Here is a 13,405-nt window from a genome sequence, read left to right as displayed (position 1 = left end):
TTCCCCAAAAGGCACCAAATTTGGCACGCTAGCCAGGCCTGGCGATAAATGTGATATTTCATGGTTTGCATTAATGGGCGTGGCAAAATGGCTCAACAGCGCCCCCCGGAAAACTTTGTGCCTCAAGCCCCACAATACGGTTTGACGTACATGCACGAAAATCGCTACACACCTCTATCATGGCACAACTTAAAGAAAAGTCTCTTGGAGCCATGGCCGAAACCGGACAGGAAGTCGGCCATTTTGAATTAATTGTGTAATTTTGGCGCAATTTATGCCATTCCTTCGGCAATTAATACGGACCGAACCGTAATGTGCACCCAGGTGTGTTATACATCAATATGTGCGTCTCCATCCTGCGACTACGCGCATTACTTTTCTCTTTCAAAAATGTTACCGTGGTGACGCTAGACGCCAAAAGGCGCGCCCCCCCTTCATGTGATTGGTCCATATTTGATAGTCACCAAATTTTGCTCGCAAGCCAGGCTTGGCGATACATTTGATATTTCATGGTTTGCATTAATGAGCGTGGCCTAACGGCTCAACAGTGCCCCCTAGAATACTATTCTCTGCCATAACTTTTGAATGGTTTGACATAGAGAGTTGTGAGTGGTGTCATGGGACTCGATATTGAGTCCTTGACCATAATTGGTGAAAATTAGCTCCGCCCCTTCTTTTGATTGGTTGTCCATATTTCCTGCTATAAATGTTGAATGTTTTGACAGAGAGTCGTGGGTGATGTCATCTGAATCAGTATTGAGTCCTTGAGCTTCATTGGCCTGAATTAGCCCCGCCTCTTCTTCTGATTGGTTCTCCCTATTTTCTACTATAACTTTTGAATGGTTTGACATAGAGAGTCGTGGGTGGTGTCATCAGATTCTGTATGGAGTCCTTGACCTTCATTGGCCTGAATTAGCCCCGCCCCTTCTTCTGATTGGTTGTCCCTTTTTTCTGCTATAACTTTTGAATGGTTTGACATATGAAGTCGTGGGTGGTGTCATTTCTGATATGCTTATGGGGGGCGGTGGCCGTGAGTGCGAGGGCCCGTTCATCGCTGCTTGCAGCTTTAATTATTATTATTATTATTAGGGCCCGAGCACCTTCAGTGCGAAGGCCCTATTGTATCTGTAGGATTTTTTTTTTTTTTTTCTTTCTTTCTTCTGACAAAAGGAGGGCCTTTTTGCCCCCTTAAACGTGCCCAGAAAGTCACCAAATTTTGCACGCAAGACCGGCCTGGCGAAAAATTTGATATTTAATGGTATGCATTAATGGGCGTGGCAAAATGGCTCAACAGCGCCCCCCGGAAAACTTTGTGCCTCAAGCCCCACAATACGGTTTGACGTACATGCACGAAAATCGGTACACACCTGTATCATGGCGCATCTTAAAGAAAAGTCTCTTGGCGCCGTGGCCGAAACCGAACAGGAAGTCACCCATTTTGAATTAATTGTCATTTTGGCGAAATTTATGCCATTCCTTCGGCAGTTAATACGGCCCGAACCGTAACGTGCCCCCAAGTGTGTTATACATCAAAACGTGCGTCTCCATCCTCCGACACCACGCATTACTTTTCTCTTTCAAAAGCGTTACCGTGGCGACGCTAGACGCCAAAAAGCGCGCCCACCCCTCATCTGATTGGTTCAGACAGAAAAAACTTTGAGCCTCAAGCCCCATAATACGGTTTGACGTACATGAACGAAAATCGGTACACACCTGTATCATGTCGCAACTAAAAGAAAAGTCTCTTGGCGCCATGGCCGAAACCAAACAGGAAGTCGGCCATTTTGAACATTCTGAATTAATCGCATAATTTTGGAGCAATATATGCCATTCCTTCGAGAGTTAATACGGCCTGAACCGTAACGTGCACCCAGATGTGTTATACATCAAAATGTGCGTCTCCATCCTGCGACTACGCGCATTACTTTTCTCTTTCAAAAGTGTTACCGTGGCGACGCTAGACGCCAAAAAGCGCGCCCCCCCTTCATCTGATTGGTCTATATTTGATAGTTCCCCAAAAGGCACCAAATTTGAAATGCAAGCCAGGCCTGGTGATAAATTTGATATTTCATGGTTTGCATTAATAGGTGTGGCAAAATGGCTCAACAGCGCCCCCCAGAAAACTTCGTGCCTCAAGCCCGACAATACTGTTTGACGTACATGCACGAAAATCGATACACACCTGTATCATGTCGCAACTTAAAGAAAAGTCTCTTGGCGTCATGGCCGAAACCGAAGAGGATGTCGGCCATTTTGAATTAATCGTGTAATTTTGGCGAAATCTATGCCATTCCTTCGACAGTTAATACGGCCCGAACCGTAACGTGCCCCCAAGTGTGTTATACATCAAAATGTGCGTCTCCATCCTCCGACACCACGCATTACTTTTCTCTTTCAAAAGCGTTACCGTGGCAACGCTAGACTCCAAAAAGCGCACCCACCCTTCATCTGATTGGTTCAGACAGAAAAAACTTTGCGCCTCAAGCCCCATAATACGGTTTGACGTACATGAACGAAAATCGGTACACACCTGTATCATGTCGCAACTTAAAGAAAAGTCTCTTGGCGTCATGGCCGAAACCGAACAGGATGTTGGCCATTTTGAATTAATCGTGTAATTTTGGCGAAATCTATGCCATTCCTTCGACAGTTAATACGGCCCGAACCGTAACGTGCCCCCAAGTGTGTTATACATCAAAATGTGCGTCTCCATCCTCCGACACCACGCATTACTTTTCTCTTTCAAAAGCGTTACCGTGGCAACGCTAGACTCCAAAAAGCGCACCCACCCTTCATCTGATTGGTTCAGACAGAAAAAACTTTGCGCCTCAAGCCCCATAATACGGTTTGACGTACATGAACGAAAATCGGTACACACCTGTATCATGTCGCATCTTAAAGAAAAGTCTCTTGGCGCCATGGCCGCACCCCATTAATAACTATAGGGAGCACAGGAATGAATGCAATACAACCATAAACACCTCAAACTGACATAGAACTACCCCGAACACAACCACTACAGCCCCAAACCAAAGCAGCGAGAGGGAACGAATGGGCAGTAGGGCATGCCCATATCAAAATTTCCTGAAATTTTCTAGTTACTATTATTATTGTTAGTATACTATATTATTATAGAAATTGGATGGATGAATGGAATGCCTGGGTCTGGGGCCCTCCGTTGTCGGGCCTGTGCGGGTGTTGCCCTGTTGGGGGGTTCCCTCTCTCCGGGCCCGTCTACGCCCCCCCCCCCCCCCTTTGTTGGGGGGTTCCCTCTCTCCGGGCCCGTCTCCGGTCCCCCCCGCTGCCTCTGCGGCGGAGCGTCCCTCTGGTCCTGGAGGGCCACTTGGGTGGGGGCGGGTGCACCTGCCCGTGTTAGCGGCCGGGGCTGCTCTGTCTCTCCGGGCAGGCTGGCCCCTTGCCGGGTGGGGGTCGTTGGCCTGGGGGGTGGGGGTCGTTGGCCTGGGGGGTGAGGGCCTCCTGGGTGCATGTCCGGCCTGTGCAGGGTGGTCGAGGCTCGCCTGGGTCCGCCGCCGTGGGTTCCCTGGCTGCCTGTCTCGTGTCTTGCAGATTTCCAGTGCTCGATGTGCGCCTCCATGTGTGTTCTCGCATCCTGGCTTGGCAGCGGATGTCAACCCTATGTATGTATTTTAATTAATGATAATGTTGTAATTCGTATTTTCTGGACTATAAGCCGCACCTGTATATAAGCCGCATCCGCTCTATTTTAAAAAAAACAGTTAAAAAAAGATATACAAGCCGCACCTGTATATAAGCCGCATCCGCTCTATTTAAAAAAAAAAAAAGATATGCAAGCCGCAAATATTTATGTTGTTAGATTAGATATTTACTACATGTACAGAACCATTTTGAACTGTAAATGATGTACATGTTTGTACCTAAATAGATCCTTTCCTAACAGTGTCTTTTAACACGGCAGCAACTGATTAAAACGGGACAGAACCAAGAGAAAATAACTGGTATTTATTTATCTATTTTCTCTTTGAAATCTGCTTCTACTTCTATCTGCTAAAGAAGAAGTAGCGTATTCTTCTTTGCATTTATTTTGTCTTAGTTTTGATTCTAATTCCGGTTAGAGCGCCCCGAGTGGTGGAAGAAAAATCCACAGAATAGCCGCACCTTTGTATAAGCCGCACGGTTCAAAACCTATGAAAAAAGTAGCGGCTTATAGTCCAGAAAATACGGTAAGCTGATGATTCTGACGAGACCCCAGGGAAACTACTGTGAAAGGTCAGCAGCTAACGGGGATCTAATAAAAAAACCAAACAAACAGTTCTAACGGTCACCAGTTGAACACTTGGTGGATTCGGACCTGAGAGACTCCAGGTGACAGTGTGGACTCTCCAGTCCAGGACACAGATCCTTCAGTCCAGAATCATGCAGGCGGTTGTGACTCAGGTCCAGTTCTGTCAGACTGGAGGACTGAGAGCTGAGAACTGAGGACAGAACTGGACAGATGTACATTGAGAGGTTACAGCCACTCAACCTGCAGAGGAGATTAAAGAGAAATGATGGGGTTATTTAAAAGTTGATTGTCATTTAACAAAAAAATAAATGACATATCAATAAATGTTGATTATTTCAAATAATAATCAATAAGCATGGATCATAGTGATCGCTGCATTTCTGTTCTCTATATGTACAGTTCCCTGAGATTAATCATTGATGAGAACTGGTCCCACATGAACCTGAACTTAGTTGAATAGTGAATTTAACTGGTTTCCTCTAAGAACACAACATGTGATTGTAACTAAAACAGATGTGTCCGTGTTCGTCCTTACACAACTTTCTTGGAGGCTTTGACCACTGGCAGCAGCCTCCGTAGAACGTTTTCTGAAGCTGAGTATTTCTTCAGGTCAAACACCTCCAGATCTTCTGATGACAGTAAGACGAAGACCAGAGCCGACCACTGAGCGGGAGACAGTTTATCTGTGGAGAGAAGTCCAGACGTCAGGGACTGTTGGACCTCCTCCACCAGAGAACCAGCGTTCAGTTCATTCAGACAGTGGAACAGGTTGATGCTTGTCTCTGCAGACAGATCCCCACTGATCTTCTTCTTGATGTATTCAACTGTTTCCTGATTGTTCTGTGAACTTATTTGTTTTGGTTCCAACAGACCTCGTAAGAGAGTCTGATTTGTCTCCAGTGAAAGACCCAGGAGGAAGCGGAGGAACAAGTCCAGATGTCCGTTGGGACTCTGTAACGCCTTGTCCACTGCTCTCTGATAGAGGTCAGTCTCTGCTCCTTTTTTAAACCACCTGGAGGTTTTTCTTTGTTCCTCCATAAGGTTGACTCCAGAGTTGATGAAGGTCTGATGGACATGAAGAGCAGCCAGAAACTCCTGAACACTCAGATGGATGAAGCAGAAGACCTGGTCCTGGTACAGGCTGCTCTCCTCTCTAAAGATCTGGGTGAACACTCCTGAGTACACTGAAGCCTCTCTGACATCGATGCCACACTGTCTCAGGTCTGGTTCATAGAAGATCAGGTTTCCTTTCTGCAGCTGCTCAAAAGCCAGTTTTCCCAGAGACTCCACCATCTTCCTGCTCTCTGGACTCCAGTGTGGATCCGTCCCAACTCCTCCATCATACTTGACCTTCTTCAGTTTGGCCTGAACTACCAGGAAGTGGATGTACATCTCAGTCAGGGTCTTGGGCAGCCTCCCTCCCTCTCTGGTTTCCAGGACTTTCTCCAGGACGTTCTCCAGGACCGTAGCAGTGATCCAGCAGAAGACTGGGATGTGGCACATGATGTGGAGGCTCTGTGATGTCTTGATGTGGGAGAAGATCCTGCTGGTCTGCTCCTCATCCCTGAACCTCTTCCTGAAGTATTCCTCCTTCTGAGGGTCACTGAACCCTCTGACCTCTGTCACCATGGAGACACACTCAGGAGGGATCTGATTGGCTGCTGCGGGTCGTGTGGTGATCCAGAGACGAGCAGAAGGAAGCAGGTTCCCCCTGATGAGGTTTGTCAGCAGCACGTCCACCGAGGTGGATCTTCTGGGGTCACTGACGATTGTAGAGTTGTGGAAGTCCAGAGGAAATCGACTCTCATCCAGACCGTCGAAGATGAACACGACCTGGAAGTCTTCAAAGCTGCAGATTTCTCTGGTTTCAGAGAAGAATGCATGAACTAGTTCCACCAAGCTGAACTTCTGCTCTCTCAGCACATTCAGCTGTCTGAAGGTGAATGGAAGCAGGAACTGGATGTCCTGGTTGGTTCTGCCTTCAGCCCAGTCCAGAGTGAACTTCTGTGTTAGGACTGTTTTCCCGATGCCGGCCACTCCCTTCGTCATCACCGTTCTGATTGGTCCTTTTCTTCCAGGTGGGGGTTTAAAGATGTCTTCCGGTCTGATGGTTGTTTCTGCTCTGCCTGGTTTCCTGGAAGCTGCTTCAATCTGTCTGACTTCATGTTCATGGTTGACCTCTCCGGTCCCTCCCTCTGTGATGTAGAGCTCTGTGTAGATCTGCTCCAGAAGGGCTGGGTTTCCTGCTTTAATGATCCCCTCAAACACACACTGGGACTTCTTCTTCAGCTCAGACTTCAGCCGCTTTTTACACACTTTAGCAAAAGTACCTTAATAAAAGTGAAGAAAAAAAACAATTAGTGTTTCATAAAGTTCAACTTAATTCTCCTAAAGAATCAGGATGTGAACCGATACTGATCAGCACTAACATTAGGATGAGCTGTCCAATACTGAGTAGAATCACTTTTACCACCAAAACACCTCTAAACATTCAGGACGTGGAAGTGACAAGAACATCTGGGGTCCTGGAGTTTAGCACCAGGATGTTAGCAGTACAGCCCTGATGGATTGTGGGTTTTTGGGTTGTTGGTTCTTGTTATTGTTGTGGTGTCTGTGAAGTGGATTTTCCAGGTTTAGTATTTGATGATCTGATCAAATAATCTGTAGAACCATCAAGACAATCTGGAATTCAGCAGGATTCCTGGAAGAGGAAAACCTGGACTAAAATCTTCCAGTTACCTTGTGGTGTTGGTGGGTTAAACATATTAATGCTGTCCTGCACAGGGAGGGTGCTACTCTAGGGGGGGTGGTACCATGTGGGGGTGAATGTTCTGGCTGATCTGTGAATGTTGTTCATCTCCTGAGGCATTCTGGGTCATTTATCCAGCAGCTTAAATGTTCATAGAAATCCTCTTACTGCTCTGCAGACGCTCAGCCAGCTCCTCCTGCTTCATTCTCCTCAGGAAGTTCAATGTGATCTTCACAAACGCCTCTCTGCTGCTCCTCTGCTCTTCATCCTCACCCTGCAACCCACGCTCTAGGGATTCTGGGTAATCTGGACTCAGACCCCTCTGGATCTTCTTCAGCTCGTTCTTCACAAACATGACAATGTTGTCCTCCAGAAGCTGGAACAGAAGACCACATGAAGGACACAACCAGACTGAAACCACAGACACAAACATCAGGTCCATGTTGGACAGACTGGCAGTCCACTGGTCTCCAGAGACCAGTATGGAGACAAAACATCAACAGAACAGGTGGAGAAGCAGTTGTTGTTCATGTACAGACCAGAAATATGGAGTCCAGCTGGGTCTGATGCTGCTGGACAGATGGACCGCTGGGAGGCTCTGAGATCTGCTGGTCCACTCTGTGGAGGAACCAGGAAGAATTAGCTCACATCATGTCTGTCCTCACAGAGACAAACACCAGCTGAAGGTCCATGAAGTCCTGTTTGGATGAGGACAGTCCATCAGAGGACTGGTGGTGGTGAAGGTTTACTAGTCCTGCTGATCCACCAAGAACGTACACATGACCTCAGTGAGAGCTCTGCTCATTCACATATTCACAAGATCCAGTTCTGGATCCAGGATCACAGGGGTCCAGGACTACATGGATCTACTCAGGAAGAAACATGTGGACATTTCCTAACATCTGGACTGATTTAAATACATTTAATGCGTTTAAATACATCTCACCTCTCTGAAGAAGACTGTTGGTCTCCTTTGAAGGTAATAACATATTCCATTGACTTGTCACTCTTCAAGGACAAACAGCTGGGTTCATGTTCAAGAGAGTCTCCTTTCTGTTGGACCCTGATAGAAGACAACAGTTAAATGTAAATATTCTTTTTAAATGAAAAATAAGTTATACAGATAAAAATATTTAGTCTATTTAAAAAGTATTAAACATAAATATTTGGCAGCGTTTGGATACACTCACCTCTTTACAGCAGAACGTTGGTCTCCTTTGAAGGTAATAATATATTCCATTGACTTGTCACTCTTCAAGGACACACAGCTGGGTCCAGGTCCAGGTTTAGGTTTAGGTCCGGGTCCAGGTCCAGGTCCAGGTCCAGGTTGATTCCTGTAATAATGATGTTTGGTGATGTGAGTCTTGAGCTCTGACATGCAGAAGAGTCAGGGACAGTTAGATGCTCATCTCACCTCTGATCTTTGCTCCGACTCTCATGTCCCCCACACAGAGAGGTTTTAGAGGGAGGGACTCCCTCCTCTCCGTCCTCACACTGGTCCATTCTGCTGAATTCACTTCCACATCAGCTCACACACACACCTGTATCTGCAGAGGAAACACACATCACTGGTGCTGCACACAGACCAGCTGATCCTGCTCTGGTTTGTTCCTCTCTTTTGCGTTTTTTTGCTTCTACTGAGCAGTAGAGGTCACTTGTGTTACGCCTCTGAAAAAGGGCAAGAAATAATTACGAGTGATGCAGTCTTTCCCAAACGATAGCATTTACTCAAGTGCAAAACAATATTCACAATAATCACAGTTACAGAGGTTACATATCATCTGACATTAACAAAATACAAGCTGCGTCCGAAATTCCATACTTCCACCCTAAGGGCCGAGATATACTTGGTGTTCAGGTCGCATAAGCGGGTGGGTGGCGCTGGTCCCGGCCAGATACCAGCTGGTCCGGGTCAGATACCAGCTGGTCCCGGTCAGATACCAGCTGGTCCCGGTCTGATACCAGCTGGTCCCGGTCAGATACCAGCTGGTCCCGGTCTGATACCAGCTGGTCCCGGTCTGATACCAGCTGGTCCCGGTCAGATACCAGCTGGTCCCGGTCTGATACCAGCTGGTCCCGGTCTGATACCAGCGGGTCCCGGTCTGATACCAGCTGGTCCCGGTCAGATACCAGCTGGTCCTGGTCTGATACCAGCTGGTCCCGGTCTGATACCAGCTGGTCCCGGTCAGATACCAGCTGGTCCTGATACCAGCTGGTCCTGATACCAGCTGGTCCCGGTCCGATACCAGCTGGTCCTGATACCAGCTGGTCCTGATACCAGCGGGTCCTGGTACCAGCTGGTCCCGGTCAGATACCAGCTGGTCCCGGTCCGATACCAGCTGGTCCCGGTCCGATACCAGCTGGTCCCGGTCCGATACCAGCTGGTCCCGGTCCGATACCAGCTGGTCCCGGTCCGATACCAGCTGGTCCCGGTCCGGTACCAGCTGGTCCCGGTCAGATACCAGCTGGTCCCGGTCAGATACCAGCTGGTCCCGGTCAGATACCAGCTGGTCCCGGTCAGAAACCAGCTGGTCCCGGTCTGATACCAGCTGGTCCCGGTCTGATACCAGCTGGTCCCGGTCAGAAACCAGCTGGTCCCGGTCTGATACCAGCTGGTCCCAGTCAGATACCAGCTGGTCCCGGTCAGATACCAGCTGGTGCCGGTCCGATACCAGCTGGTCCCGGTCCGATACCAGCTGGTCCCGCACAGATACCAGCTGGCCACAAGGGACGGCGCCGTTTCCTTTGCCGAGATCGCAACCAAAGCAATGTTTTTTTTTATTGAAACATTATATGGAACATAAAAGTCATATCAGAATTACAAACTTTTGCCTTGGGTTGAGCAACATCAGTATTACAAAATATACACTGAGAATCTAATTATCAACATAAAATAAAGATTAATTAAAATAAATAAATGAAAAATAACTCACAAGGGCCATCTCATATTAAATAATATCTTTCAAGTAAAGAAAACAGTTTAAGGGCTTTCTTTTCTTTAACAAGACTCAAGGACTTACTCAAGAGCTTATTTCTCCAATGGGTCAAACATGGTTTGGTCTTAAAATATCTACATTTGTGAATGAAGAACTTTCCCAATAACACCAAATTATTAAGGACATAGTCCAAATTCTTGTCTTCAACAAAAACACCAAATATACCTGTCTTCACTGTTAAATGTAGCTGAATGTCCTTGGACTGTAACCAGCTCTGCATCTCACTCCAGAAATATTGCACTGAATCACAATGAAATAAAAGATGTTGCAAAGTTTCAATTTCCCTTTCACAAAAACACAATTATTCAATTCAAAATTAAGTTTTAATCTCAAAAACTCATTTGTTGGGTAAATTTCATGTAAAATTTTGAAGTTTACTTCTTTTATTTTCGGTGGAAGTGGAAACGAAATATATCTCTTTCTTATTTTCCTAATCTTTTCCACTTCAAATTCCTTTAGGATATACCATCTTTTTATTGGGTTGTTAGGGTAATATTCTTCTAGCAAAATGTTTCTAATGACTTAGTTAGTACATTTAAAGTCACAAAAATCTAAATCTTTAATGCAGAGCTGTCTCAGTTCAGGAGAGACCTTAGAGTGACGAATGTCTTCTTTAACCATCGACCTCAGAGAAACTGGTATGGCTTTTATCACTCTATTATAATGCTTAACAGTACGTTAATTTGAATTTGGTATTTTTTGCAAAAATCCTCAAACTGTAACACATTACCAGTATCACCCAGAAAGTGTGCAATAGCCCAGACTCCTTTCGATTTTCAATTCTCTATATAAACAGATTTTATACTGAGCAAAATGTACCTGTTGTTCCACACAGGTGTGTTGTGTAAAATTATGACTATAAATCAATTTCCAATAGAGAAGGACTTGCTGATGGAAAGCAGAGAGTTTAAAAGGTGATGAGCTACAATCAGTCCCAGCGTAGAAGAAAGTCTATTCCACCCATTTTTTGGAAAATCATATTAGGAGCAACAAACCAGAAGGAATGTCTATTTGTAAGGAAAGATTTTAACCATTTCAGTTTCAAGACACCATTCATAATATCGAAATCGATCACATTCAACCCCCCATCATCATAGTTTTTTACCATGTCAATCTTTCTTATATATTGACATCTATTTCTCCATATGAACTTAAAATTAACGGTATTTATTGTTTTGATCATTCTTGTTGAGATGGGTAAGGAGAATGCCGGATAAATGAGTCTGGACAGACTATCCATTTTTGATAATAAGACTGCCAAAAATTGAAATATCCTTTTGCATCCCTTAGAATTAGTGATGCACCGATTGTTTGGTAAACGAAATTGTTCAGCCGAAAATGGCAAAAAAACACTTTCGGTGTTCGGTGGAATAAGTGGGGAAAAAAACCGAACAATTAATAACGGCGTTGTAAAATAAGGAAATAGACTGGCCGCTCCGTCCCGTAACGTTGCGCACTACATAAATCGTTGGCCAACCAAAAACTAACCCCATAAGAATTTTACCTAACATTCACCAGGAGGTGGAACCAAAACAACATAATGCTGGGAAATTAAAATGTTTTCATTTTTTTATGTTCAATAAATATTTTCTACCTTGTAATTTTGAAAAAGATTTTTTTCTTTGAAAAGCATGCCTAAATCAAATTTATTTGATTTATGCAATGGTGAAAAAATTGGCAAAATAAATGAAAAACTGCTGAAGAACCATGTTCGGTATTGTTCGGTATTCGGCCAAGTGTTTATTATTATTTTCGGTTTCGGTTTCGGCCACAAATTTTCATTTCGGTGCATCACTACTTAGAATTGACTTACACTTGTCCACATTGTTCCAAATATTCATCTTTTCAACTGCTGTTTTGTCCTTAAAGATACCAATCCCCAAATATATGACCTCCTGTTTTATCTTTATATTATACAGGGATTGTAACCAAAGCAATGTTATAATCTCCTACATCATCCAATATTGTCATGTAAATTTGTTTGTTGTTCTAATCTGCTACTGCTACTACCTCTGCTACTAAATATATATATATCACTTTTCCAACTGTTGCTCTGCTTACTGCCCCCTATTGGTCACCGCCGGTACGAACCGCACGCGAGGAACGTTGCCGTTGTTGGTGGACCCGAACGGATGCAAACGCAAGCTCAAACACCAAGAAGATATACTTGCCTGTTGGTGCCTTTCGGACGCAGCAAGTTTTTCTCTGAGACATGCGCTGCGTCCGAAATCGCATACTTCCACCCTAATGAGTATGCAAAATGAGTATGTGAGATTTTTTAGTGCGTCCGAAACATTAGTAAGTACTCAATAGTGCTCCATACTCATTCTGGAGAAATGTATTAGTGTGGATTGATGGACACTAGCTGAGCAGAAACTTCCCACAATGCAATGCAGCAGTGTTTGGTTGCTAAGTGATACGTATATGTCATAAGTATAATAATATTATTATATAATATTAATATTATAATATTCGTATATTTAATTATATTATATAATGTACCGGTAATCTTGTTTCGGCCAGAATAAACGGGAAAGAGTGGAGCGGTGCTGCTACTGCTGCTGCGACAGGTTACCATGGTAACAACTCCCCCTCCCTACGGCAGGAAGTGACGTGTGCGCTCTTAATAGTACGTCCGAATTAATGCACACTACTGATATTTACTCAAAAGTGTGCCGAATTTAAGTGTACTTTTTAGTATATACTTTTTAGTATGGCATTTCGGACGCACCCATACATCTCATTTTACTAAACGCAAATAAGCTCAAGAACTTCAGTAGACTCTCGCAAATAATCATAAAACCTACTTAATAACCAATAAATGACACTGTTCAAATGTTCAAAATACATTTACATTATGCACCTGTAGACTTGTAAACAATAGAAAAACTAGACGTAGGTGCACAACATGGCACACACACACACACACACACACACACACACACACACACACACACACACACACACACACACACACACACACACACGCTCGACAAGACTCTGTAAAACTCTGCTCTACATTACTTTTAACCAAACATAAACATTCTCTAACTACTCAGAAATATATCACAAACTTATTTCGACCAATTACATTGCAAATGTACTGGTAACATACCTGAAAAAGGGCGAGAAATAAAAGGCTGACGCAGTCTTCCCCAAACAAAAGCTTTTCCTCAAGTGAGGAAGTTCCCTCCTCTCCAAAGAATGTGACACAAGCAGTCGATCCCAGAACCGTTCAGATTCATTTCTGAAATAAAATACTTTTTAGCTTTTTAACATGTTTTTACTGTTTTTAAACCGTTTTAACACCTTATGACCTCTTTCTTGTGACTGATCTTTTTAATCATATCAGCATTTCCATGAGTTTTTTTTAAATCTTTTTAAGCATTTTTATGA

At 44.4% G+C, this 13,405-nt stretch overlaps 1 protein-coding gene across 1 annotated transcript in view; it reads right to left on the bottom strand.

Annotated features, from left to right (window-relative positions):
• LOC133420876 (NACHT, LRR and PYD domains-containing protein 12-like) overlaps positions 1–13,167 on the bottom strand; it is a 29,439-nt gene extending 16,272 nt beyond the window's left edge. The window contains exons 1-7 of the mRNA XM_061710756.1: positions 13,125–13,167; positions 8,428–8,560; positions 8,204–8,347; positions 7,553–7,631; positions 7,182–7,389; positions 4,800–6,594; positions 4,331–4,504 (exon numbers count right to left, since the gene is read on the bottom strand). Coding sequence (XP_061566740.1) covers positions 4,331–4,504; positions 4,800–6,594; positions 7,182–7,389; positions 7,553–7,631; positions 8,204–8,347; positions 8,428–8,516 — 2,489 coding nt within the window. The 5' untranslated portion in view covers positions 8,517–8,560; positions 13,125–13,167. The remainder of the gene's footprint in view (positions 1–4,330; positions 4,505–4,799; positions 6,595–7,181; positions 7,390–7,552; positions 7,632–8,203; positions 8,348–8,427; positions 8,561–13,124) is intronic.
• Between the last annotated feature and the right edge of the window lie 238 nt (positions 13,168–13,405).

Source organism: Cololabis saira, chromosome 20 (assembly GCF_033807715.1).
Source record: "Cololabis saira isolate AMF1-May2022 chromosome 20, fColSai1.1, whole genome shotgun sequence".
Lineage (NCBI taxonomy): Eukaryota > Metazoa > Chordata > Actinopteri > Beloniformes > Belonidae > Cololabis > Cololabis saira.
This window is presented reverse-complemented; position numbering and strand designations above follow the sequence as displayed.